Here is a 27,257-nt window from a genome sequence, read left to right on the forward strand (position 1 = left end):
TTAGTTCTCCATCTACCCTTGCTCCCCCTCCCTGGGACTCAGTTTCCCCAGCAGTAGCAAATGAGTTGGAATGGGTGGGTCTGGAATGGATGGATGGTCCCAGAGTAGCCCAGGCTGCCCCCCTGGGGAGGGAGCTCTGCCCAGCGCAGGCTGCAGGGAGGGGAATGACGTCGGGGCAGGGACTCCAGGGAGCATGGCTGGGACACTGAGCCTGTCACCCTGACTTATGGCTGGATGAGCAGTGAGTCACTGCCTGTTATAGGCTGTGTCATGCACCACCTCCCTGGGGCGGCCCCTTGCCCTCCTGCCCCAACCCTCAGGACACCCAACTTTCAAGGCTAGCACCCCCACCTACCGTTGGGATGTTGCTAAAGGTTAGGGTAGTGTGTGCTGGGGGACGCCCTCTCCCTGGCCGTCGAGGGCCCAGGCTCAAAGTCCAGAGCTGCCTGCCTGCTGCACCAGGCTTCTGTCTCAGAAGTCCTCGGCTGGCAGGAGGGGCCCGGAGCCCACTGGCCATGCCGGGCCAAGCCCAGGCTCAGGTGCAGAAGGCCCAGGTGAAGCCCGAGGGCCGAGCCACTTCAGGACAGTGAGAGGTGCAGGGCACACTCAGGGTAATAAAGTGCCACAGGCACAGGTGCGTGCCTTCACCTCTCCAGTGGCCAAACATTTTAAACAGAAACATTAGGCGTGGAGGGGGAGGAACCAGGCCTGCCAGTGCACAGCTGAGATGTCCTTCATTTCTGGAAGGGATCTGTTAAATGACATGTCTGTAACTGTCCCCACAAGCCCCCTTCGGGGAACTTGGAAAGGCCACTCACTGCAGCCGTTTACATGGGCTGGGAAAACTGGACATACCTGCGTGTCCATCTCCAGGGACTGGCCAAAGCTCCTTACGCGTCCCATCGCAAAACATCCTGCAGCTGTCAAGGCAGGGAGGGCAGACGCCCAGCCTTCCGGGGGCTTGTGGGGAAAGGGTGGTGTGTGGGAGAGGCAAAGGATCATTGCTTTTCTTTTAGAAACTGTATTTTCTAAATGGTTACTGTCAGCGTGCATTACTCTTTCAAAAAGAAAGTCCAAAAGGAAATCCTATGAAGGGCTTTGCTTTTGCAAAAAGAAAAAGGAATTAATTCTTCTTGCCTTAGCACCCACCATCTTCCAGATAAATCCCCAACTCCTTGGGCACCCCCGACCCCCAGGTGTCCTTCCCCATCTTCAGTCACCGCAGTTCCAACCACTCACTCATAGCAGTCACTCTCTATGGGCCTCAAGACCCTTCTTACTACCCCTAACCTGTTCCCTCTGCCCTGAAAACCGTTTCTTCTCATGTCACTCAGCAAACTCCTACTCATACCTCAAAGCCCTGCCCAAATGCCCTCTCCTCTTTAAGGCCAACAGACACACTTCCATGGTGGATAAGCTCCAGGCTGGGGCAGGCTGACCTGGGGGCCCTCTAGGTTCTTCCTTATGGAGCCTGAATTCATTGGTCTTCAGCTATAAAACAGGGCATGATGGAGAGTGCTGTCTTCATGAGCTCTAAGTGGTTGACAAGGATGATGATAATGATGACAATGATGCCATCATTGTGAGGACAACAAGCCAGACCGGGGTGAGCTCTTCCCACCTCCCACCTCCCTGTGAGGCTGGGCTCATCACCCCACTCCTTGGATGAGCACTCTGGGCACATGGGGTGCTGACTTGCTCCAGACACAAAATGAAGGAAGGGCTGGAACTTGTACCAGGAGGGCCTCCTGCCGAGCCTGAGTCTATGTGCCCAGAAGCCTGTGTGGAGGACCCGGTCTCAAACTCATTTCCTACTGATTCCCAGGGCTTCCTGGTCAACCGGTCCGTGGCCACAGGGCCAGTGTAGCTCAGGGCCACAGCTGGGAGGTGGGCAGCGGAGGATGGCTCCCACTCACCCGTGCCCCAGGTGACAGGTTCCTGCCCAGAGGGGCCTCTTCAACCACCGGCACCCCTTGCCCTGTTGGAAGAGAAAGAGCAAGAGGAAGGGGGTATTCACGCCACCCCCTCTCCCTCCACCCCCAGCCCCAACAGCCTGCAGGGGCCAAGGCGGGGGTGGGGAGGGCAGACTGGGCAAAGCCCTGGTGTTCTCCAGCCAAGGCCAGGGGATTATGCGGCCAGATAAGGCCTCTGGCTGGAGCGGGGCGCTTATCAGACCTCGGGCAAAACCAACAAAGGAAAATACCGCAGCAGGGGTGGGTGAACGCCCCATCCACCCTCCCCGGTGCAGCCCTCTGTAGCCTTCTGTCCCCTCCTCGTCCCAGGGTGGGGACTAGCCCTGACTTCAAGGCTTATCTCCAGGGAAAATGTTCCCCTCCTTGAATCAGGTGCAAATGCTGCCAGCTGCGTGACTTATCAGTCCCCAAGTAAGGAAAGTGTGAACAGCCTTGGGGGAGACACCAGGAGATCTGCGGAGGCTGGGGAGCCCCCGTCTGCCTGGTAAACAGGCCCCGCCTCACCCAGAAAAGGAACCCGAGCAGGGAGAGCCCCACTCCTCCCTCCCCAGGCTCTGAGACACCAGGACTCCACAAGCTGAAGTCAGTTCACAGAGAAAAGATCCCATCCCTCCCCCAGCTCTCAGCGGGGAGGGGCAACAGATGGGACGGTGGGGAGCGCAGAGCCACAGTCAGACCTGTCCCGTGGCTTAGTCCAGCGCTGCTGAAGGATGTCTGTCCGGAGAAACCTCCTTTCTGCGAGAAACCGTCGCAGAGCCACGGTCAGTGCCTCAGAGAACGTAAATATCTGAGCTCTCGCTCCCAGCCCCAGGCAGGGCTCCTGAGCCCGCCAAAGACGGAGGGCAGAGACCCTTCCTAAGCCTATTTCTGTTTATTTCCTCCTTGTGTTTCAACTCCGCAGCCCTCTTCCAGGAATGCCTGTGAGGGCCCCGCCAGGCTTGCTTTGAGAAACCTGCTCCACGGATTCCATTCATCCAGGCCGATACGGGTGAAGGAGGGACCTCCGAGGTCTGTCCCCAAGAAGATAGAGATAAATGTATCCCATGTATCCCCTCCCATCTCAGTGGCTCCCTAAGCCATCTCTAAACCTCCCAAGCACCAAAGCTGTGGAGAACTTCCCCCACCAAAGGAGGGGCTGTCCTTCGGCCATATGCCGTTGGAGAGCACACTTAGAGGCCAGCGTTCCAACAACAGCAGCCACCGTCAAAGGCTGTGCAGTTTACACGCTGTGTCCACAGCACAGACGTGGGCACACACAACGCTGCCCTCTGCAGCGGAAGTTGGGTGCACACCGGGACCTGTGGCAAAGAGGCCGTCCCCAGCTGTGAGCTCTGTGCTTAAGCATGAGCAAGCCCGCTGCTTCTGAGCGCCTCGGGACAGTCCCATGACACAGGCGTTAGCCCCTCTTACAATGGAGAAACCAAGGCGCAGAAAGGCAAAGTCCTGCTCAAGTCACAGGGTGACCGGTAATGAGTGTCCAGTCCCGAGTCCCGGCCAAGTGACCTTCCTGAGAAGGATGGCCTCCCCGTGGGGGGTTGGGTCTTTCAGTGAAATATCTGAACCAGGGGACGGGCCACGAAGAGGCCCAGCAGGGACTGGGTGAGACAACAGGGAGCGGGGGCGTCTACGGCAACCAAGAGCACTGCCTGTTCCGAGGGAGGATCCCCTAACTTGTAGAAACAAGCCCACCGTGGTCACACTTGGCTGTCAATTTTTTTCAAGAAAAATAAATCTGGGCTTTTACATGAATTGTTCCAATTTTTAAAAACATGGTAGGATAACCACAGCCACAGGTTTGCAGCCTCTGACCTCAGACAGGAAGGCATCTCCAGCCAGGGCGCCCACGGTGCTGGAGGTGCTGGGGGCTGGGTGGTGGTCTCCGCCCCCGCCCAGGGAACTTGTGACAGTCGCTGTGGGAACTCCCTGGCCCTTTCTGCATCGTCTATACCTCAGCGAGACTCCACAGTTTCCCTGTGTGCCTCTCCATGCCTGCCATCCCACCCTGGAAGGCTCCAGAGGGCAGCCACATCAGCTCGTTCACCCTCGTGTCCCCCTGTCTGGCCCATGGCAGACGCCATCACAAACTTGGAGAAGGAGTCAAGGAGAGAACACATTTGCTCTTCCCTGGCTGTGCCCAGCTCCAGCTGGCTCTGACTGGGAGACGGTGCCCCCAGGAATAAGCCCTCCCTATGCGCTGGGCACGCTTTGGAGCCCCTCAGTCCTGGGTTGGCTGGAGTGGGCCACAGCTACAGAACGGCCCCCAGGCTGGGTGGGTGGACCTTGGGCCCTGAGGGCTTCTCTCTGCAGCAAGAGGGGAGGGGGCTGCAGGGGCTGAGGGAGGTCAGCGGCTGCCTCTGGCGCCTCCCTGTCAGCGTGCTGGGCGAGTTCTTCAGCCTACAAGATGCCAGGAGCCCCTTATCTCCCCTCCAGAGGAAGCCAAGCCGGGGCAGGGGATCCAGGGCTCGGACGCCAGCCCATGTCTGCAGGAGGAGACAGGAGACGCTGGTTTCCCTCAGAACGACCCATCTGGAGACAAGTTCCAGCTGCAGCGGCTGCGGCTGCTCGGGAAATTCTTTGCACATGAGGAATGGGCTTGGCCATCTCCAGTCAGGCACTTGGAGGCAGGCGCAGCCTGGGACGGGTAGACTCGGGGTGGAGCAGGGCAGCTATTGTGGGGGTCAGCCTGAGAAGGCGTCCACAAACCTGCCAGCCCTGCCCTCCTGACAGGGGACAGCCCAGCCAGCCTGGGAACTGCCCAGTGATCTCAGCGGCCCCGGGCCCCTGAGCTGGCTCTTGGCAGGGGTGTGGCCGGGGCTGCTGCCTCTCCCGGGCTTGGGCGGCCAGGACAAGAAGCCGTGGACTTTCTTACTGCCCTCCCGGTTGCAGGGCTGGGGACTTTTCCAAGAGTGACCGTGGTGGCTCCTCCTCGCTGCCCTGCGGTGCCAGTCAGTGCTCCCTGAGTGCATTTCTCATTTCCTCACGTCAACCCCACCACGGATTGGGAAACGGAGGCTCAGAAATGGCAGGACCTGGCAAAGGTAACCCCGTCCACAAACAACGGGGCAGGTTCTGATCCCAGGAACAGAGTCACATTCCAGCAGGGACTGGCCACCCACCAGAGCAGCCCTGAGAGCCCACCCTCGGACTGTGCTCAAAGAACCTGGCAGGCCTGGGGCCCTCACCCTTGAGATGCAACCATCGTCCCGAGAGCTAGACATCCCCACCCTCCTCCAGGGTCACAGACCGAGGCACAGAGCATGCAAGTGGCTCCCCCAGGGTCCCAGAGCCCAAGGGGCAGGGCTGGGCTTGACCCCAGGTGGCCCCCCAGGGTCCCACACATCTCACAGCCACTCCAAGGTGACACCCAACTCCCTGCTCAAAACTGTGCTCTGTGCAGCCCCCAAACAACGGACGACGCACGCAGGCAGGTATCCTGAGGTGTGGGGGCAGCAGCTCCAGGCTGGGTCTCCAGCCACCCTCTCCAGAGGACCTGGGGGTCCTGCTGCCTGCAAAGTGCCCTGGAACACAAGCTCTGTCTGCCTCCACCTGCCAAGACCCTGGGCCTGTGCAATATCGCGCAGGGCTGCTCTGGCCCCCTCAGCATCAAGGTGTCAGTAGGCCTGGCCCCCAGCTCCTGATCAATGGGAATGCCTGCCCTTTGCTCCACTCCACCTGCCAGGGAGGAGTTTCCATAAGGCCAGACCCACCGACATGCGGAGCATTAAACATTCTTTTGCTGCCCCAGGACCCTCACTGGGCACTGAGTCAGGGACTCAGCAGATGCAGGAAGGGCCCTGGTGGCCCATTTGGAGATCGGTGCCCCAGATGGTTGCCCACCTACGTGACCAGGCCACTCCAGGGTACTCACCTCCCCCACCCTGAGCCTGACTAGGGTGAGGAGTGATGGCCGGACTGGGGCAGGGAAACAGGCAGCAGTGCGGCTGCTCCCACCGAGCACGGCAGACGTCGTCATATGGAGAAACCGTCACCTTCCAGGCCTCTGCGAGCACACGTGCCCGCGGGCGTACATGTAGAGGCATGTGTGCGAGTGTGCAGGTGCATCTGGATGTACACACATAAGTGTACCCAGGGGTGTCGTGAGCACTGGGTGGGTGCATAGGAGTGTGTGTAGGTGTGCATGTGCACGCGTGCATGTAAGTGTGGGGGCACACAGGTGTGCATGCATGTGAGCATGGGCCTGTGTGTGTGCACATATATGAGTATATGCATATATGTGTATATGCATGTGTGTGCACAGGTGTATGTGTGTGGCTGCACACAGGTGTGCATGCACAAGCTCAGCCCTTGTTATCCCCATTCCCAGACAGGACTGCACCTCACGGCTGCGCCTCTGGAATGACAGTGCTCACCCAGAAAGCCAAACCAAGATCTCGGTGCCCCTTCTCCTTCGCTGCTGAAGGCGAGTGGCTTTTTCTCTTTGCTCAGGCCCAGCAAATGTGTGTCTTTGTTGCAAATCCTCCGAGCTTGAAGTGGTGGCTGGGCCTAAGGTGCCTCTGCGTTCTCGCTCCCTCAGACAGGTTTTTGCGTAATCCCCAGAGAAGCTTCAGCCAGATCCTAGAAAAATGTTATTTCCCTTTTTGGATTATCTCTTTGAATCATCCATTAAGTATTTGAGTCTCTATTATCAATGAACTTTGTTCATGGTGGAAAATACAGAAATGCAGAAAAAGTTAAAGGATGAAAAAAAAAGCTCGCACCGTTCCAGCCCCTCAACCTTCCTTTTTTTCTCCATCCTTTTGGATGCTTTCCGAAGCCTTTTAACTCCCCTGGATTCACATCTCGGGTCCCCTCCCACCCAGAGAGTGGGGCTAACGCTTTGACAATCACCGAAAGCTGAGCATCGGGCAGACATAACTGGAACGTGACACACTCTGCTCCCAGCCAGGAAACCCCACTGTCCTGCTCAGAGGCGGACAGACGGGTGCAGGGCTCCTGGGCAGGAAGTGGCAATGCAGCCCACAGGCAGGCTGGGCGCTCCCAACTCCCCACGCTGCTCCTCTGTGGACAGCCCAGCCCAGGACAGGTCCCCTGGATGGGGCTCCAAGCCTGTCACTGGCAGACCTCTCCAGGAAGACAGGGGAGAAAGAGGAACATGGAGTCAGGAGGCTGTGGACTCCCCAGGCTCCTCTATCAGGAGGTTAGGAGCAGAGAAGGAATGAAGGAGCAGGCAGGCCAGAGCAGGGAGGGAGGGAGGAGTGGAGAGACGTTTTTAAAAATGAGAGCAAAAGAGAAAGCAAAGGCTAGAATGCGGGGGTGGGGGGGTTCCAGGCACCAGGCAAAGCCCTCCCCCAGCTGCCTGGGCCAGGCTACGAGCCTCCAGCCACCCTCTGGCTCTGAGTCTCCAGAGTAAATCCCACTCCCACATCCTAAGGAGGTGGCGTTGCTGAGGTGGTGGCCGGGCTCCCAGATGGGGCCACAGTCTAGTCGTGCCCAGCCCAGCCCAGTTGACACCTCCCCTCGCCCCCGCATCGGCACCTGAAGGCGAGAATTGGGTGCAGGCCCCGTCATAAACACAGGGCCAAGGTCATCACCAGCCCCGTCTGCATCCCCAGGTAAGTCTGTCATCTGGGAGACTCTGAGGGTGCGGAGGGGGTGTGACAATGGGTGTCGCCAACTGCAGGGACACAAAAGCATCACTAAGATGCCCTGCAGGCCCCTTGGCTTGTGGCCCTAACAGCGCAAACCTGTTTCCCCTCCCTGCCCTCCGGAGGGCACGCCTGCGGTGGGTGGGGGGTATCCCAGCATGTGGCAGGACGTTTGAGAATCCTGCAGTCACGGGGCAGACCTTGAGTGCGATGACCTTCTCCCCGAAAACAAACTCGCTCTGGGCTCGTCCCCAGAAGACCCCCTGAGCGGCCCTCGGTGATCTGGCGGCCAGCGCCTGCCATGCCGAATGCGGAGCCCGCGTTGTGAGGGGCTTTGAAAGCAGATTCGGTTACACAGGCGACGTAGCCGAGAGCTGTTTTCCTTTCCCGCTCCCTTTCCTTGGCAGCCAGTTTGGGCCCGGCCGGCCGGGTCACCCACAGTGCAGGCTGTTTGCAAGGCCCAGCATCTTCCGTTGGCAGGACCTGGCTGCCACCTCCAACACAAAGCCTGCCCAGGGGTCGGAGATGGTGCTGGTGGGTGCGGGGCGCTGAGCTCTCTCCCCACCCCGTGGACCCTGCGAGGGCTGCAGGCGCCTTGGACAAAGGAACACCCACAGACCAGGCGCCAGAAGGAACTGACAGGAGGCTACGCAGCACCCAAGAGGCACACAGCTGGGTTCAAATGCCAACTCCACCCCTGCCCAGCTGTGGCCCTGGAGCAGGTCACTTCTGTCCTGGCCTTGGCTTCCTCATTCATGAAACGAACATGAGAATCACCCACCTCACAGGATAGCTGTGAGCTTTCAAATGTCAGCTTTGAGCTGAGCCAGGCACATGGGATGCTCCAGAAGTGCCCAGGCTGGAGTTAGGCAGAGAGGGGACACTGCCAAGCTGTCCTTGCCCCTGGAGACTGACCCAGAAGTGGCACCAGCCAAAGGGGCAGTGAGCCTGGGCTGTTGAACTCAAAGGTTCCTGCAGAAGGGGGCACATACGGTGTCCAAAATGAATTCTTATACCTGTATGGTACCCCCAGGCTCCCCAACCTCACCCACCTCCCGGGCCACCCTCACCATTGATGAGCTCTGCAGTCCTTGGCCTTCAGGCGAATGGAGCCCCCGGTGTAGGAGAAGTCCTGGAATGCTGCCTTGTGGATCCCAAGGGGTGGGAGGTCCTGAGGGTGCTGTGGGCCCAGCGGGCTCAGCTGATGCCCCAGGCCCCAAAGCCCTGCCAGGGTGGAGCCTGGGGAGAGGGACAGTGCTGAAGGTGGGGAGGGGGCCATGAACTGACTTTTCTCCCACTCTGGGGGCCCAGGGGCCCTGCTGGAAGCAGGTCTGCCCCTCCCTCTAACCTCCTGCCCCTCAGACCACAGGGAGCAGCACAAGGCCTCCCCTTTCCAGGTCCCAGCACAGCCCCCAGGCCTTCTTCCCTGCCCTGGGGTCTCTGGGGCCTTTCCCCACAACTTCTCATGGCCTCCCCACTTGCAGGGAGGGACAAGAGCCAAGGAACCCCAGGACTGAGTTTGAGGGGGTCATCCCAATCCCACTCCTCAGGCAACCCTGACAGCCCCCTTCTCAGGGGCACCCTCCCCCTGGCTGGACAGAGGGTGGCCTCACCGGAGCTCAAAGCCCCAAGTGGGACCATCCCCAGTGCCCACAATGCAGAGCATCCAGCACCTGCAGGCAGCGTGCAAGGCGGGGACCCACCTGCCAGGGCTGCTCCTCCAGGGGGCCTGCAGTTCTGGACTGTTCCTGGGAGGGGCCCTCCCTGGGGCCGTTCCTGGGCGGAGACCGAGGACCCTGAGGGAGGCCATGTTCCCAGGACTCCACCCACAGGGGCGGGGTCTGAGGCGTCTCCTGGGAGCTGGTCCTTATCCTGCTGAACAATGAGACTGTTTTCTTTCCCTTGATAAGTATGTCTGAGTTAAGGGTTCCCAAGCTGGGGGCGGGTCGGGGGGGAGGGTATGCGGGCACTGCTAGGAAAGTGACAGCGGGAAATGAAACCCAGGGCCTGCAGGTTGGAGCCTTCCTCCCCCAACCCTCAACGCCAGCCACCCCCCAGCACCCACCCACCCTCACCCCAGCCCCATCCCAGGCCTCTCAGGCCCCCAGAAGCCCCTCACAGCCCAGGACTCATGGAACTTAACTCTGCATGGCCACCAGGGGTTAACGTGCCCACTCTCTTATCTCACTGGGGGTGGGGTCCCCACCCAGGCCAGCCCTGGCAGGTCCCTGGGTCCCTGTGAACCAAGGAAGCCTTCAGGAGAGAGGGGTCACCTGTGGCAGGGCCAGAAATTCCTTCCTGGTCTTCGTCACCTACGCTGGCTCCCTGGCTCTCGGGGCCCTGGGCACACAGCTCAGAGCCTCCATCCCTGCATTGGGGCCCTGGGCACACAGCTCAGAGCCTCCATCCCTGCATTGGGGCCCTGGGCACACAGCTCAGAGCCTCCATCCCTGCATTGGGGCCCTGGGCACACAGCTCAAAGCCTCCATCCCTGCATTGGGGCCCTGGGCACACAGCTCAGAGCCTCCATCCCTGCATTGGGGCCCTGGGCACACAGCTCAGAGCCTCCATCCCTGCATTGGGGCCCTGGGCACACAGCTCAGAGCCTCCATCCCTGCATTGGGGCCCTGGGCACACAGCTCAGAGCCTCCATCCCTGCACTGGGTTTTATCTCAGCCAGCATTAGCCCAATGCCTGCTGCATGCCCATCCCGGGTCAGATGCTGTTAGTACCCAGTCCCACTAATGCCTCCCCAAAGCCACTGTGAGAGGCAGGCACTATCATCACCCCCACCTTACAGAAGAAGAAAGGCACAGAGAGGGAAGCAGCTCACCCAAGGTCACACAGCCTGGAGATGCCAACGCTGAGTCCCAAAGGTCTGACTATGCCCACTTGATGCCCTGACCCGCTGTTCCTGAAGCTGTCCTCCTGGCTCAGCTTCTGCTGAGGTGACAAGACGGAGGCACACAGCCATTTGACCACACAGCACAATGAGGCACCAGGAAGGGAAGAGAGCAACGTAGGGGAAGGGACAGGAAGGGACCTGCAAGATGGGCCTTGAAGGATGTGTAGGAGTTTGGCAAGTAGAGAAGAGGGCAAAAGGCCCATTAGGAAGCAGCATGGGCAAGGTCCAGCGGAGAAGAGGGCTTGCTGCTGGGTGGGGTAGCCTGGTGGACTGGGTCACCTGGCTCAGGGGCCACCTCCTTCCTGAGGGGCCCAGAGCACTGGGAGTGGAGAGCTGCACAGAAGCATGGCTCATGGGGGTCAAGGAGGTCGGGGGCACCTGGGTTTTGAGGTTTGAGATGAGACTCCTCTCTTTTTGGCTCAAGTAGAAACAGATCTGAGAAGAGGTCCAGATACTGTCACAGACAACCCCCGCGGATGGGTGCCCACCCCCACGGATCACTGTGGAGGCAGCTGGATCCACGTGGAAAACGCCACCAGTGGCTTCTCCCGCTGCTGCAGAGCAGGTGAGCTTGTGAGTCGCCTGGCAGGACACCGAGTGGCCAGAACAGCCCGGACTCCCAGCCCTGTGCTGCCTTGTGTGGGGTGCAGCCTCGGAGGGGCCTTCAAAGAGTAACTTTTCACTTCTCTGCTCTCCATGGAGTCCCAGGGTTTAATACAAATGTCCATTGTAGATATTTATTAACTTAAAAAAGCAACCAACCGCTATCACTCAGAGACTCCCTTCCTTGTTTTAATTGGTTTGTTTAATTGCTAGCTGTGTGGCCTGGGGCAGGTTAGCTCACCTCTCTGCGCTCTGTTTCTCCATCTGTATATGGGAATGATAATGTGATCTAGTGCATAAGATTGATGTGAGAATTAAACGGAAATGTCAGGACAAATCACAGCACCCGGGCAATGTTGGTGTTTCCTATTCAAGAACTTCACCGATTTTATTACAAGTAAGAAGCACGAATCCCTCCCCTGTTCACCCTGCAGTGTACCAGGTTTGCTGTGGCTCTTGTTCTCTAGACCTTTCTTGGGGTGACGGGTGGCTCAGCCCCCAGCAAGTCAGGAGTGTCCCTTTTTACTTCTCTTCATTCTTGGTGCTTATGAGGGCTCGGTAAGCGAGGCTTTGAGGGCAGAGGGGTCAGAGCTTGGGTCCAACCAGCTTTGCTGCGCTAGAACCTTCTGCAGCCGCTTGCACTGCGCTGCACCCTCTCGCCCGCGCAGAGGCCCAGCACCTCTCCCCACCTTCATGGAGCGCACTGCCATCCACAGACAAAGTCTGCAGGTGTGGGGGCAAAGAGAGACCCTCGTGGAGACCCCGAGTGCGGGGAGAGCAGAAAGCAGGGGAGTCCACACAGGGCAGGCAGCACCAACTGGGGTTTCTGAGGACAGGAAAGGAGGGAGTGTCTGGTGGGAAGCTGGCGAGGAGGGGGCTGGGAGCTGGTAAAGGGGTAACGGAAGGTCGCCTAGCTCCCTACCCCAATGGCACTCACCCCCCACCCCAGCCTGCCGCGCTCCACCCTCTTCTGCACAGGCCTGAGCCCGCTGTGGAGCCCTCTGTGGGGTCCCAAGGCCCCCACAGACCAGGGGCTCCAGCCTGCTGCCTTCCCAGACGCAGGGACCCTGGGCGCCTCCACAAGCACCCCGAATCCTTATCTGCTGTGGGCGAAGAGGAAAGGCCAGGGATAAGGGTGCATGTGGGGCACCCCAACTCTCCCCAGACGGACAGCGCTGGCCGTCCAGACCCCCGTGGGGGGGATCCAGTGACACCCACCCCAACAGCTCCACGCTGCCGCCTTCCTGCCTTCCCAGGTCTTCACCCTCCACCAAGGAGAGAAGCCAGCGTCCTCTCCTAGCCCTGACTGACAGGAGCTGAGGGCCCGTTTCTGCAAGAAAAAACTTTCGTGTGGTGGCTCCCGCCTGTAATCCCAGAACTTTGGGAGGTCGAGGTGGGCGGATCATCTGAGGTCAGGAGCTCAACCGAGACCAGCCTGACCAACTTGGTGAAACCCCGTCTCTACCAAAAATACAAAAATTAGCCGGGTGTGGTGGCGGGTGCCTGTAGTCCCAGCTACTCGGAGGCTAAGGCAGGAGAATCGCTTGAACCCGGGAGGCAGTGAGCTGAGATCGCGCAGCTGCACTCCAGCCTGGGCGACTGAGCGAGACTCCGCCTAAGAAAGACAGAAAGAGAAAAACTTCCATGGCCCCAAGCACCGCCGCCAAGCCTGGGTCTAGTCGGTGTGCTCCGAACCCACCGGTCCGGTTCCCGAGACCTGCGGAGCTGCTCCGCTGCAGCGACGCCTCCATGCAGCCCTCACCGGGAGTGCGAGCGGGACACGGTTCCCTGACCTGGGTCGCTTCCTACCTACCCGCATTTCTGGCCCCTGAAGGAAACTCTTCCCGAGTCCCGGAGAGCCGGCTGAGAGTCCCACCGGGATTGCGGGCTTCGCGCCTGGCACCCAGATCGGGCCTTAGAGGCTGGACCCTGCCCGCCTCCCACTAGGACCCCGAGCCTCGTGGCCCCGCTTGCTCAGAAACCGAGGAAATCGCGGGGCTCCCGCCAGTGCACCCCGTCCCGGTCCAGCGACCCGAGCCAGGCAGTCCCTATGGAAGCCAGTTCCCTGCACCGAGCCTCGAATGCAGCCACGCAACGAGGGGGCCCACGGAGTTCCACCGCCGCGTGTCCATCGGTGAGCGGGGCCGGGATCACCGACTCAGCCACCAGACACGGAGCCCGTCTCTAGGCCAGCCTTGGGCGGGGGCCTGGCCAGGGAGGAACTCGCACAAAGTTGGAGACTCGCACAAAGTTGGAGAAGTTTCTGCGCCCGACTCGCCGGGGCTCACGAAGGTCTCGGCCGCCTGTGTAGCTGCACTGGTCCGGGCTCCGCGCTGGCCGCCCCGTGTCGTGCGTCCTTGTCGCCAAGCCCCGCGAGCTGAGCCTGCCCGGGTCACGTGGCTCTGCGGCCGGAGCCCCAGCGCTGACCCTGCGGGGAAGGAGGGGCGGGCGCGGGGAGGGAAGGGGCGGCGCGGCGGGGGCGGGCCGGGGCGGCGCGGAGGGGGCTGCGGAGCCTCACCGCCCCCGGCTTCCAGTCTTCGGCCCGCCGGTCGCCGACCCACCGCCGCCACCGCCGTGCCCTCCCGCCCTCCCTGCCCGCTGGTGAGTGCTCCAGCCCGGGCCGCAGCCGCGCGCCCCTCTCCACCCGGCCCCTCCCAGCGCGGCGGGGCCCGGCTCCCAAGGCCCTGCGGCCTGCGGCCGCGCCGGGCCCGTCCTTCTCAGCCCCCCACCGAGCTCACCCCGGGGACCCACGAAGCCCCGGTCCGGGAGGAGGTGGGCTTGGCGTTGTGACTGCCCCGGGGATGACGCGCTGGCCGCTCCCATCCCAGCGGTTCCTCTCCCTCCGGTTCAGGGACCCGCCCCGGGAACGGCCCGGGCTGGGGAGTGGGAAGCGCGGCCCGAAGCGGCGGCACCTGCCGGGCACAAGCTCGGGCGCTGGCGGAGGGCGCACAGCTCCGGTGACCTCCACACCTGTCCCTCTTCCCTGCAGGTCAAGCCCGCGCCTGGGAGGATGTACCAGAGCCTGGCGCTGGCCGCGAGCCCCAGCCAGGCAGCTTACGCCGACTCGGGCTCCTTCCTGCACGCTCCGGGCACCGGCTCTCCGATGTTTGTGCCGCCGGCGCGCGTCCCCTCGATGCTGTCCTACCTGTCAGGGTGTGAGCCGAGCCCGCAGCCCCCCGAGCTCGCTGCGCGCCCCGGCTGGGCGCAGACCGCCACCGCGGATTCGTCGGCCTTCGGCCCGGGCAGCCCGCACCCGCCAGCCGCGCACCCGCCCGGGGCCACCGCCTTCCCTTTCGCGCACAGCCCTTCGGGGCCCGGCAGCGGCGGCAGCGTGGGGGCCCGGGACGGCAGCGCCTACCAAGGCGCGCTGTTGCCTCGAGAACAGTTCGCGGCCCCTCTTGGGCGGCCCGTGACGACCTCATACCCCGCCACCTATCCGGCCTACGTGAGCCCCGACGTGGCCCCGTCCTGGACTGCCGGGCCCTTCGATGGAAGCGTCCTGCACGGCCTCCCAGGCCGTAGGCCCACCTTCGGTAAGTGCGGGGTCCACAATCTCGGGGCCCGGGGGCTGGCCGAATCCGGGTGCAAACCCGCACCCTGCGAAACGCTCCCCTCCTCCTCCCCCACGGTCCGAGCCTCCCCGCCAGGAGCCACACCAGCAGCCCGGGGCAACAGGAGACAGCCTGGGTAACACCCCGCGGGAGAAACAGCTGTCCACAATTCTGTTTTAACCTGTTAATGAGAACATCTATTTCCAAACAGCATTCTGGATTGTGCCAATGTGGAGCCTAAAAAGTCTTAATCGTTTTGGATTTTTTTTTCTTTTTTTTGAAAAGTTTTGGAAACGATTTTTATAAAGTCCAAAACACCGGTTTATTTAAGTGGCCACATTCGTCTCGGTTCTAGAATGCTTACTTATTTTAATCTGAGACCTGGTTTCAGTCGCTCCCCTAGTATCAGTTTGGAGAATCGGATTCTCGGCCTGTGAAGGGAGCGGCTCTTCCCGGTTGCAGCGTAGTCACTTTCTGGCGAAGGCGGCGCCTCTGAGCTCCGCAGGGGCCCATCCCGTCCCTCCGGGACCGTGGAGGCCTCGACACCCAGCTCCGGAGCTGCCTTTGGGACCCCGCCGGTCCCTTGGCGCAGGAAGCGGGCTCAGCCGCATCCGCAGGACCCCTGGCCCCCGCCGCCCTGGGCAGCCCCGGGGCTGGCGCCCACCCCCGGCGGGGCGATGATTGATCCCTGCCCCACCCCCACTCGGCGCCCGGGCCTCCCTCGCGCCGGCGCCGGGCCGGGCCTGGAGGGGACCAGGAAGACCACCCCCCCGCCGCACAGTGTGCGAAGCCCGGCCGCAGGGGGCTGCGAGGCGGGGCTGGCCTTCTAAAGGAAGGACACTGGTTGCGACCACAGCCAAGCTGACAGAAGGCACCTCGTCCACCCTCCCAACCCCCGACCCCTGCCATGGACCCGCTTTGCAGAACAGGAGGACAGCGGGGTTCACGTTCCCAGGAGAGCCCAGGGGAGCCCAAGAGTGTCTGCTAGATAAAGCCCCTTCATCCGTCCCCTGCCAGTGTAGACACCCCTTCATCCACCTCCCCCGCCAGCGCAGACACCCTGCTTTCCCAGCAGGTCAAACACGCGGAGGCCAGTGCTGGCCCCTGGTCCTGGAGCGGGAGTCCCAGGTGTCTGACTTCAGGTTCTGTTTATTAACACCCCATCCTTGAAAAAGCAACCCTAGCGAATTTTATCATACGTGAATTAAAAATTTAAAAATAAAATTAAGTAACCAAATAAATTTTAAAATAAAATAAGTGTAAGGCACAAAATTTGTGCCTTAAATTTGTTCGTCTGACGAAAACCGCCAGGCTCCTGGGGAGGGGAGGGTGCTGGCCCACGGGCTGGGGAGGCTCCTGGGGAGGGGAGGGCCTGGGCCCACCAGCTGCCTGTCCCCTCAGTGTCCGACTTCTTGGAGGAGTTCCCGGGTGAGGGTCGTGAGTGTGTCAACTGCGGGGCCCTGTCCACACCACTGTGGCGCCGAGACGGCACTGGCCACTACCTGTGCAATGCCTGTGGCCTCTACCACAAGATGAACGGCGTCAACCGGCCCCTCGTTCGGCCGCAGAAGCGCTTGGTGAGTTGCGGCTGGGCAGAGGGGGGCCTGGGCGCAGTGGTCCCCCGCGGGGACCTCTTGCAATCCACCCAGGTGACACCAGAGCCCCTGGGGTGGGGGGATAGGGGAATGCGCCAAAAACAGCCTGGTTGCCCACCCCGGTCGGTCAAGCCAGGCCGGCTCAGGTCTTCTCTGAGAGTGCTCAGGGCAGGGCAGGGGATCCCAGTGGGGATGCCAGGGGCCACCAGCTCATAGCACCCAGCCCTGGGAGTGCTCTGGGGACCAGGAATCCAGGCTCTGGAGCGATGGTGCTAGCCAGGCTCTGCTCAGTGCTGGGTCCAGGAAGGGCTGCTGCCAGGAGCCAGGAGCTCAGCCCTGCGAGTCGGTGGTGGCTGGCTGTGGCCTGGCCCTGTCTCCAAGGCCTCAAGGTGACCCTACCTGGGAAGAGGCTTAAGGGAAGGTGGCCGCTGGATACTTCACTGAAGGGCGTTGAAATCTGAAATTGGAGAGTCTTTGGGTCTGTAGTCCCCTCGGGGAGCACTTTCTACCCATACTTCAGGGACCGGAGGGACACCAGATTTATGCCTGTGGGCAAAACTTGTTTTCACTTTTGGTTCTTCCTGGCTTGTGGCTGAGCAGGGAGTGGGGGACTCCAGAGCCCGGACTTTTGCCCCAGGCAGGGCACAGTCCCCAGAGGCTGGAAGAGGCTGAAAGTTACTTTGTTCTATACGTTTTCCCAGGCAAACCTTTACTTTCAAGTAATTTTACAAATAAGAATTTGGGGTGTTGGTGCTGTTTGCAAGTTATCTAAAATTGAGGAGGCCACAGTGGCCTTTGGGTCAGAAGGCTGAGCAAGGGTATGTTCCTGGGCACCAAGCCTTCCTCTGCTGGTGGTGTGGCCTCCGTGCAGGGTCGATCAGCCAGTTCCCGCCGTCACCCTGGGTGGAGGCCAGCCCTCCTGCCGCTGTCCTGCGGGTTGGCTGTTCTAGATGGCTGGATTCGCGCCCTGTGCCGGTGCAGCTCTGTATGGCCCTCAGCCACAGGCTGAGGGGAAAACCTGGGACCCTGGGCTATGGGGGACCAGGATCTGAGCATGGGAGGTCCCAGTGGAGCATGTGGGAAGAAGGACCGCAGGCTGGGGGCGGCCGTCACGCTCTTCCTTGGAGCTGGCCTAGAGCCTGGGGCTCTGCAGGCCCAGCCTCCTCCCATGCCTGCTTGTCGGAGGGAAGGCTCCTAGGAGTCCATCCCCCTCTTGGCCTGTTTGCCCCGTGACTGTGCCTGTGCTCCCAGGTGTGCTGTTCCAGCCTCGTGTCCATGTGGCCCTCACTGAGGGGTTAACCATTGAGGTTAAGAAGGGGTAGGAGCCAGGCACGGTGGCTCATACCTATAGTCCCAGAACTTTGGAAGGCTGAGGCAGGAGGATTGCTTAAGCTCAGGAGTTCGAGACCAGCCTGGGCAACATAGCAAGAATCCATCTCCACTAAAAATTTATTAAAAAAAAAAAAAATAGAGGCCGGGCGCGGTGGCTCACGCCTGTAATCCCAGCACTTTGGGAGGCCGAGGCGGGCGGATCACGAGGTCAGGAGATCGAGACCATCCTGGCTAACACGGTGAAACCCCGTCTCTACTAAAAATACAAAAAAATTAGCCGGGCGTGGTGGCAGGCGCCTGTAGTCCCAGCTACTCTGGAGGCTGAGGCAGGAGAATGGTGTGAACCCAGGAGGCGGAGCTTGCAGTGAGCCGAGATCAAGCCACTGCACTCCAGCCTGGGCAAGACTCCGTCTCAAAAAAAAAAAAAAACAAAAGATTAGCCAGACATGGTGGCACACACCTGTGGTCGCAGCTACTCAGGAGGCTGAGGCAGGAGGATCACTTGAGCCCAAGAGTTCAAGGGTATACTGAGCTATGATCACACCACTGCACTCTAGCCTGGGCAACAAAGGGAGACTCTGTCTCTAAAAATACATAAAGTTGTCCTGTGCAATGGCTCACGCCTGTAATCCCAGAACTTTGGGAGGCTGAGGCAGGAGGATCACCTGAGCCCAGGAGTTCGAGACCAGCATTGGGCAACATAGGGAGACCAGGTCTCTACGAAAAATTTAAAAGTTAGCTGGTCACAATGGCACACAACCATGGTCCCAGCTACTTGAGAGGCTGAGGCAGGAGGATCTTTTGAGCTGAGAGGCTGAGACTGCAATGAGCCGAGATGGCACCACTGCACTCCAGCCTGGGCAACAGAGCAAGACCTCATCACAAAAAAAAGAAGAAGAAAAGAAATTGAATAATTACATTTTGAGTTAAATTAAATTAATTTTTTTTTAAAAAAGAGAAGTGGTAGGGAGCTCGGCCCAGCTGCTATGAGACTGCAGCCCAGATCTCTCTTCGCCACCCTCGCCCGTGCGAAGGGCTGCCCCTCCTCTGGCTGTGTCCACTCTCCCCTGCCAGGCCTTGAACTGGGCACTGGGACACACTGGTGTCAGGAGGAGCTGCTGGGAGGGAGCCCCTCCTGCTGCCCTGCCCTGCCCTGGGTCTTCCAGCCGGGCAATGCCTGTGTCCAGCTGGATCCCAGACTCCTAGGCTGTGGCATCTTGTAGACCGTTCCCCGGCTCTTTGAGTTTTGTCTCCTCATCTGAGAATTGGGAAGAGGAACTTGGAACCGTCCATGCCTCTCTGTAAAGATTAAATTAGCCGGTATTGTATGCTTGGGCCTTGGCTCTAAGGACGGGCTGATGGGGGCCCTTGGCGTGATGAGGCCTCCATTCCCTGGTCTGGGGGATGCAGGGTGGGCTTTGGGATGCCTTCTGGGGGAGGTTCCTGTTTCCTGTCCATCTTGCCAAGACCAGAGGCCTCGGAGGGTGGGGACCGTCTGGTACCACCGTGCCCTCTCCCCGTGGTCTGGCTCTGTGCATGGACACGGTTGGGAACTCTTGGGCCCCTAGCAGCCTACCCCCAAGAACACTGGAGCCTGGGCTGAAGCCTGGAGCCTGGCAGCCAAGGGCAGTGCGGGCAGCAGACCTCCTAACCCAGGGCCGCCTCTGGCACCAGCTCCAGGAAGTAGCCCAGTGTCGCATGGGGCCAACCATCCCTTCCCGCTGAGCAAGCCTGGCCCTGACCTGGAGTCAGGCACCTAACACCCACCCAACCCCAGGGTTTCCTTCCTTCGAGCCCCTCACAGACCCAAGTCCCCAAGTCAGTTTGCCCTCAGCCAGCAAGGGGCATAGACGCTGTATCAGTGCTTACTACATCTTCCCTCCAAGATGGGACCCGTTTGAATCTGGAGACATTCCAGCACTCACCGGTCCCCAAGGCTCAGACTGTGGCACAGCAGCCTCTGGCTGTCCACAGCCCGGTCTTCCATCTCAGAGGAGGCTGCTGCGCTGCGGGTCGCTGTGACCTGCACCTTTACTCCAAAGTGTTTCCCGGCGTGCGCGCGTCATCCCTGCACGACAGGCTCAGGCTGAACCTCCTTCCCTCTCCCGTGCTCCTTGAATTTCCGCCAGCACCGGCCCAGGCCCTGCCCTGCGCAGAGCCTGATTTATTTGGATGTCTCAGATGCACGCAGAGCCTGGTGCTTAGAGCGGCTCTGCTGCACGCAAGCAGGCTTTGAAGTTTGACTTCTGTTGAAAAGAACCGACAAAAAAGAAAAACGAAGCACAGCCGGGAGAGAGGCCTGGGGGCTGCTTGCTGGGCAGTGAGGAGAGACGGATGGAGGCATCATCGAGGTACGGTGGCACAGGGAGCCCCAGCGCGGGCACGCTGCTGGGATCGTGTCCCCAAAGTATCTGGCTGAGGGGGACGGTTCTGTCCACCCTGGGCCTCCCCAGTTTCCTCGGGTCCCTCAGCTCCTCTGAGCCTCAGTCTCCCACCTGTACAATGGTGATCTGGTGAAGATTTAGGAAAGGGTAGGTGAAGACGCACTTTGGAAATTGTTGTGAGGTCCGTGTTTTTCCCGTTTTCCTAATTTGATAGAAATGAAACATGCTTACTGTGAAAACATTCAAGGTGGGTTCCAGGTGTTTCCCTGGAACTCACAGGGGTGCGGGGTGAGGGGTGTGCCCTCCGCTGGGGGCTGTCCCAACCCACACACGTCCTGCACGCGCCGCACCTTGTTTCTCTCCACAACCCGCGTCTCAGATGTGGCCCCGTCGGGGCGTACTGGCAGCTATGGGGGGACGTGTGGAGTGTGCTCACGTGTGTGCACCCCTATCTGTGTGTGCTAAGGGGCGATGGCCGGTCCCAGACCTGAGGGTCCCGCTGGTTCAGAGAAGCGGACGGGCCTTGGGCCACGGATGCCTCTCGGTCTGAAGGCGGGAACTGCTGGGGCACAAGGAGGGAGTCAGCAAATACACTCCAGGCCACACGCGGTTCCACGTGATTTCAGATAAACACAAATATTTTAGCCCTCATATCCCAAATCCTGCAGGAGACAAAGGATTCATCATGTATCAGAAACTCACATTTACCTGGGCATGCTGGATCGATACGTCTGGCAGCCCTGGGGGAGATTTCTTTCCACTTCAGGAAGACAGACAGATGGGTGGCTGTCTGAGACGTGGGAAGGAGACCATGCCTCATGCTGGACGGTGGCCTGAGGCTACCAAGGAAGCAGCCACAGCTCCTGGCACCCGACAGGGATAGAAGAGAGGGAGGCTGGACCAGTCTCAAATCCTGTCCAGTGACAGTAGCTGCTTCTAGACCCGTCAGGGTGTGGCGGGGGCATCCCAGGGAGAGACACCAGCTGGGGGCCCTGGGTGACCCCAGTTGCTCCTGCACGAAGGGTGCCCCCCATCCAGCCGGGGCCAGGCACCATCTCCCTTCCAGCTCTGCTGGGGCCTGGGCTGGGCCCTCCAGCGTGAGCACAAGTCTCACCCCCAACGTCCCCCCAGGGAGACCCCTGGAGACCCTGAGTGGCTGGATGCTACTGGCCTAAGGTAGGGGACATTGTCCTCCCCCAGTCAGGCCAGGAGCTGCAAGCTGAGGCACTTCTCAAGCCTCCCCAGCCTCACTGGCCGGACCCCTTCCTTTCCTTTCTGCCTCTGTCATGGAGTGCAGGGCAGGGTCCTGTCTGGAGACAGGAGGCCCCAGACGAAGCAGGGGCAGCGTTCCCAGAGCCTTTGGCAACTGCATGCAGCCACGGCTGGGGGTCAAGGAGGTCTTGAGTTTGGGGGCTGGCTGGTGCTCAGGGCTGCAGGCAGGCCCCACTCTCCCACTCAGGCCTTGGACAGAGAGGCCTGTGCCCTTAGCAGCAGCTTGGAAAAGGGTGGGCAGGAGATGGTCAGCAATGCCGGCCCTCATCTGATCATAGAGGGCAGTAACTGATGGAGAAACCGAGGCAGGCTACAACAGATGGGGAAACTAAGGCAGGCTATAACAGATGGGGAAACTAAGGCAGGCTGTAACAGATGGGGAAGCCAAGGCTGGCTGTGTCTGCTCACGTCAGTAACAGACAGGGAAACCGAGGCAGGCTATAACAGGGAAATTGAGGCAGGCTGTGACAGATGGGGAAGCTGAGGCTGGCTGTGTCTGCTCATGGCAGTTACAGACAGGGAAACTGAGGCAGGCTATAACAGACAGGGAAACCAAGGCAGGCTATAACAGATGGGGAAACCGAGGCTGGCTGTGTCTGCTCACGGCAGTAACAGACCGTGAAGCTAAGGCTGGCTGGGTCCACTCAGCCCTCGTTCAGGATGGATTCTTTTCCCCTAGCGTGGCTGGCTCACTTGTGACTGCTCTCTGGCTCTGTCCTGGTAGAGAATCTGGGGGCACGGCTTTGAGCCTGGGGGCCTTGTCCTCACAGGCTGCGTCCTGTGCCTGAGGCACACTGATGGTCTGGCCCTGGCTGCCGCCGGGAGGGCAGGACAGAGCTCCTGCAGAGCCACCACTGTGATCCTGGCAAGACGGGCCAGGAACCTGGACCAGGCGGGGGCTGTGCAACCCGAGGGAAGGGGACCGATGGGGTCAGGGCAGGGGCTGAGAACCAGGTCTGGGGACAGGTGACTGGGAAGGGTGGTGCCACCAGCAGAGCTGTGCGCTGAGATTCGGGAAAGGGCTTCAAGTCTGAGGTGCCTCTGGAGCCCTGGGCTGGAGCTCCCAAACACCACCTCCCTCCAAGCACCAACCTGTGAGGCCAGCAGGAGAAAGGCCGGCGTGAGCTGGTGGGAGGCCCCTGGTCTGCCTTCAACAGGGACTCCCCAGGCAGCCAGCTCGGAGCCTCCCAGGCCTCCCTCAGTCCAGATTCCTGAGCCCCAACTGAGCTCACGGATGGGGGCCCTGGAGGTTCGGGACCTCTGACTGGACCTGGACCTGCCAGATTGGGGGTCAGTCTCTACTGAGAGCCACAGGAAGGAGGGAGGCAATGTTGGGGCTCCGGGACGGTTCCAGATGGGTCTAGTCTTGCTCCAACACCAGGTGCAGTGCACAGCAATGGGGAGACATAGGCAGGTGGGACCCAGAGCCCTCAGACGCTGTCCGATGGGGCCCCCGGCCTGGGAGGCAGGTGCACAGGGGTAACACAGGCCCTGATGCCTGCTGTGTCCTGGCTTCTGGGGGGGCCCTGTGGCCTTGGGGTGCTGCTCCACTGCAGAATCGCGGGGTCCAGGCCCAGGGTTGGTGCTAAAACAGACAACAGGAAAACCACTGCCGTGTCTAGGTGCCCGGCCCCCACGGGCTCTGAACCCCACAACCGGCCTGTAGTGGGTCTGTTATCACCCCCTTTTTACTGGGCAGGGGGAAGAACGGAGGCCCAGGAAGGTAAAGTTACCTTTCCCAGGACTCGAGGGCGTGTCCAGGCAGAGCTGCCAGGCTGGTCCATTGCAGAGCTCACGACCTTCATGCTCCAAACACCTTCTCACCGGGTCCTGCGTGGCCTCAAGGCCAACCTGAGTCTCGCTTCCTTCCTCCTGCTCCAGCCGTGCACACGGCTGGGGGCTCACTCCAGTCTCCCTCGTCCCCACAGTCCTCATCCCGCCGCGCCGGCCTCTGCTGCACCAACTGCCACACGACCAACACCACGCTGTGGCGGCGGAACTCGGAGGGGGAGCCCGTGTGCAACGCCTGCGGCCTCTACATGAAGCTGCATGGGGTGAGTGTGGTTGCCGGGGCAGGGTGGGGGGGCCTCTGTCCAGCCTCCTAGTGAGCGCCCTCCCTACTCCCAGACCAGGAGGCTGGGGAGGGGCTGGCCGGATGGCTGTTGTCCCCTGGGCTGTTTTACACACATGTCCCGGCTGACTGCAGCGCCACCCCCCGGGGGCCTGGGCTATTCCTGCTACGCTCATGGCACAGATGGGCTGACTGAGGCTCACCACAGCCATTCAGCCTGGGCCAGACAAGGACACTGCTCCTGCCCTCTGGGCACCCCTGGTGCCCTCTGGCCCCTGGCAGCTCTGTCGGACAGGGGGATGGGAATCCAGCTCCACGGGCTCCCCCTCACCCAGCCCAACTGGCAGCTGACCCACCAGGGCTGTGAGGACACAGCCAGCTCCAGGAGTGACCGGCTCTGGGGGACTGAAATGAGGGGGTGCTGTGCAAGGAGCCCAGGGGTGAGCCGGGATGGGACCAGCCTCCACCCTCGCCACCCCTGCCAGGTGCCGCGGCCTCTGGCCATGAAGAAGGAAAGCATCCAGACACGGAAGCGGAAGCCAAAGACCATCGCCAAGACCAGGGGCTCCTCAGGTGCGTGGCCAGGCCCTGTGGTCGGCCCCCTCCTGCGGCGTGGCCTTCGGTGCCTCCAGTTCCGTCATGAGAGACCTGTGTGTTTGGTTCAAGCACAGTCCTCTGGAAGTCCAAATGCCCTCAGCTCTGCCCTGTGGTGACCTTGCTGGGGGGTGTGGGGGGCCAGGGTGGTGACAGCATGTGGGCAGCAGGGGCAGAGGTGGGGCCAAGGAAGCCATGCCCGGCCCCACCACCCACGCCCATGGTGTGACCGTGAGGAGTCTCCAAACCTCTGTGGGCCAGAGCCAGAGACCTGGCCACATGGCAGGAAGGGGAAGTGAGGCCACACCTGGCCCTTCTGTAAACACCCGCTCTTCCCTCCCAGGATCCACAACGAACGCGTCGGCCTCCCCATCTGCTGTCCCCAGCACTGACAACTCGGCAGCCACTTCGAAACCCAAGCCCTGCCTGGCGTCCCCAGTGTGCCCTGGGCCCGGCATGGCCCCCCAGGTAAGGGAGCGGGCTGGGGTGCCCAGAGCTGGGGCCCCTGTGCTTCCTCGGCCAAGTCAGATCCCATCAGAGCCCCTTGGAACCTCTTCCAGCAGGTGGGCTGGACACACCAGCGGCCTTCGGCCATCAGTATGGTGGCCCTTCCCTTAGAGCTGACTCTGTGCCAGATGAGGGAACCCCAATCCCTTACGAGGGGTCCTCCATGCCATTCCACGGCATCAAGGGGTCCCTAAGGGCAAATCCCAGTCATGGGAGCTCCTGACCTAAGAGGCCACAGCTGCCCCCCCACCCCCCACCCCCCACCCCGCATTCTCATGCTCTCCTGTCCCTGCAGGCCTCCGGCCAGGAGGATGACTCCCTTGCCCCCGGCCACTTGGAGTTCAAGTTCGAGCCTGAGGACTTTGCCTTCCCCTCCACAGCCCTGAGTCCCCAGGCTGGCCTCGGGGGGCCTCTGCGCCAAGAGGCCTGGTGTGCGCTGGCCTTGGCCTAGGTCCCCAGGCCAGCCCGTGTCAGGGGAACAGCCCGGAACAGAGCACCCACTGATTCACCTCCGGGCCTGCTTTACTGCAGCACAGCAGAGACCAGCAGGCACACCCCCCCAAAGAGACTGGGTCTCCTGGAGTCTCCACACGGCAGTGGGGAGGCCTTCTGTGCAGACAGCAGTCGGGCCCCAGAGCAAGAAGGCTGGTGGGGAAAGGGCTCAACTCCCCACCGCACGTACAGCAAGGGACTCCCCAGGTGCAGCCCAAGGCTCCGGACCACATTGGTCCCCTGCGGCAGAGGCCAACGCAGGGCACCACCGCCGACTTGAATTCCGTCATCGACGCTCACCGTCAATATGTTTACAAGTTGTAGCAGTTGGGGGAAAACAATCAACCTCCTAGTGTAAAACCAAGATTCCAAGTGAAGCACCTGAGGCCAAGCAGGGGAGAGGAATGAGGGGAGCAGCTGGACATGGGCCTCCTGAGGCCTTGGGCTGCCCTCGTTGCCCACGTGGATGGACGGACCTGTGGTCCAGAGAACTTTTCCCGCAACGGGTGCAGGACTGCCAAGGATAGGAGTGCGGGCCGCGCACGGTGCCAGGATTCCGCCGAGGGGAAGCCGCTCACATTGCAGTCATCACAGACTTACACACTTGTTTGGACGGTTTTTCCAGAGGGGACGGGAATGGGCCTTGTTCTGGCGGAATCTGTGTATCATGACCGTTTCTGACAGGCAGAGTGAATTGTCTGGGAGCCCTGTCCTGACCCATCTAAGCGCTGTTGGGGCTGGTGATGACGTGGCCACGTGCCTGGCGTATCTGAGGCCGGGCAGTTTAGTCTCTTGTCCCAGGAGAATTGTGAGTGACCCCTCTTTCCCTTGCAAGCCCCTTCCACACTGGGTTGGATGATATCTTAGTGGGTGACGCTGGCAAGAGGCACCCTACCCGACAGAGCTGTGGATGGCCCGTGACGTCATGTTGGGAGGCCACAGGGAGCGGAGGGGTGGTGCAGGCGGCCACAGCACCCTTCGGGGAGCACGTCCTCGCCTTCGTCCGGCTGCCGCCCTTCACCAACAAGCCCTGATTTTTCCAGCAATGCCAGAAACCTGAATTTTAAGTCTTCCAATTTGATTCAAAAATATTTTTAACATTGTGAGCCAGCTAGACCCCCGGTGCACCGCCCTATATTGGAAACCAGTCGTGTCTGGCGTCAGCTTCAGGAGCGCGTCCAGTTGTCCTGGAGCTGTCCCTCCAGAAGTTCTTCCAGCCCATTTCTATGTGATGTCATCTTTTCTAAAAAAGACAAAAGAAGCCACAGGAAAAGTGAAATTATTTGCCTTGAACCTCACTCTCCCTCCCCCTGCCCATCACCCGTGGGGTCTCCCATCTCCCCCAACCCATCACCTGTGGAGTCTCCCATCTTCCCTCACCCATCACCCGTGGGGTCTCCCAACCCTGCCCCGCCTGCTGGTCACCATCCTCCTAGCGATTTCCGGCCATCCTCTGCATTCTGAAACATCCCCGGCCCCCTGCGTCCCCCCAGGTGCCCTCAAGGACATTTCCAGGCCCTGATGATGCTCAGGACCACCAGTGCCCCCCAGGTCCCCAGCGGCTGGGAGAGGGGTGCCGGGCAAGGCTGGCGTGATGCTCGGCAGTGGCGCTTAACAGGCCTGGGGCCTGTTCCGGAGGTGCAGCAGAGGGGCTGGGCTAGGGGATACCTCCATTCCCCCAGGCTGCGTCGCTGCTCAGAGCGTCCTCCCAGCCAAGCCCACCTCCTCCTGGAAGCCTTCCCTGTCTTCTCCCAATCTCCTCTGTCCTATCAGGCACTGGGGTGGGGACTGCGAGCAGCTCTAGTAACTTCCTCAGCCGACTGCCCCCCGCTGGACCTGGCTCAGGAGAAAAGTCAGGCAAGGCCCCTCATTCCATCCCATGCAGTGGGAGCCATGCTGGGGGATTTTCAGCTCCATGAGATCTGAGGAGGGCCCTGAGTGAGCATTTTAAACAGGAACCCCTCAAACCTGCTGGGTGCCTGGGGGCCACACTTTGAGAAACCCTGCACCATGATGGCTTCAGGGTCTGAATCCAGTTCGAGTCCCTGCCCTGCCCTGCTCATCTGACCTGGGGACGGGGAAATGGACGGGGGCAAGGCGGCCCCTGTGTCCCCATAAGGGTCGCATGTGGCATCTGGGCGCCGTTGGGGTTCTCTTGCTACTGTCCTGTTTCCAAGCCCAGAAGACTCAGGCTGCCTTCCCGGGTGCCTGTGCACACTGAGGAAACTGAGGCACGGGGGATTGAGGGTCGCCCCCTCATACTGGTTCCTGCACATCTGCCTCAGGGCTCGTGCTGGGCGTTGGGTCCCTGAATGGGAACACGGGTGGCAGTGACCTCCCAGGCCTCTCCAGCCCAGGCCACGGCTGGGGAA

At 60.9% G+C, this 27,257-nt stretch overlaps 1 protein-coding gene and 1 long non-coding RNA gene across 3 annotated transcripts; one reads left to right on the plus strand and one right to left on the minus strand.

The window, feature by feature from the left end:
* Positions 1 to 2,717: 2,717 nt before the first annotated feature.
* On the minus strand, positions 2,718 to 8,867 carry LOC105470526 (uncharacterized). Its single transcript, XR_003015610.2, has 3 exons — positions 8,650 to 8,867; positions 6,822 to 8,551; positions 2,718 to 6,548 (listed from the first exon to the last, which is right to left on the minus strand). It is a non-coding gene; the product is annotated as an uncharacterized lncRNA (long non-coding RNA).
* A 5,119-nt stretch (positions 8,868 to 13,986) lies between these two features.
* Positions 13,987 to 25,392, plus strand: LOC105470528 (GATA binding protein 5). 2 transcript variants are annotated; one of them, XM_011722612.3, is made up of 6 exons: positions 13,987 to 14,620; positions 16,040 to 16,215; positions 23,150 to 23,275; positions 23,778 to 23,865; positions 24,230 to 24,354; positions 24,689 to 25,392. In XM_011722612.3, exons 1-6 carry the CDS (start codon positions 14,098 to 14,100, stop codon positions 24,842 to 24,844), a joined length of 1,194 nt encoding a protein of 397 aa, XP_011720914.2. In that variant the 5' UTR covers positions 13,987 to 14,097; the 3' UTR covers positions 24,845 to 25,392. The 2 variants fall into 2 exon arrangements, with proteins under 2 accessions (XP_011720914.2, XP_024645129.2); XM_024789361.2 differs by having other exon boundaries at positions 14,000 to 14,620; positions 24,774 to 25,392.
* The last annotated feature ends 1,865 nt before the right edge of the window (positions 25,393 to 27,257 follow it).

This window comes from Macaca nemestrina, chromosome 15 (genome assembly GCF_043159975.1).
Source record: "Macaca nemestrina isolate mMacNem1 chromosome 15, mMacNem.hap1, whole genome shotgun sequence".
Taxonomy (NCBI): Eukaryota; Metazoa; Chordata; class Mammalia; order Primates; family Cercopithecidae; genus Macaca; species Macaca nemestrina.

Coding starts and splice junctions, on each gene's coding strand:
- LOC105470528 (XM_011722612.3), top strand. CDS start 14,098: ATGTACCAGAGCCTGGCGCTGGCCGCGAGCCCCAGCCAGGCAGCTTAC. Junction 16,216..23,149: donor TTCGGCCGCAGAAGCGCTTG/GTGAGTTGCGGC, acceptor TCGTCCCCACAG/TCCTCATCCCGCCGCGCCGG. Junction 23,866..24,229: donor CAAGACCAGGGGCTCCTCAG/GTGCGTGGCCAG, acceptor CTTCCCTCCCAG/GATCCACAACGAACGCGTCG.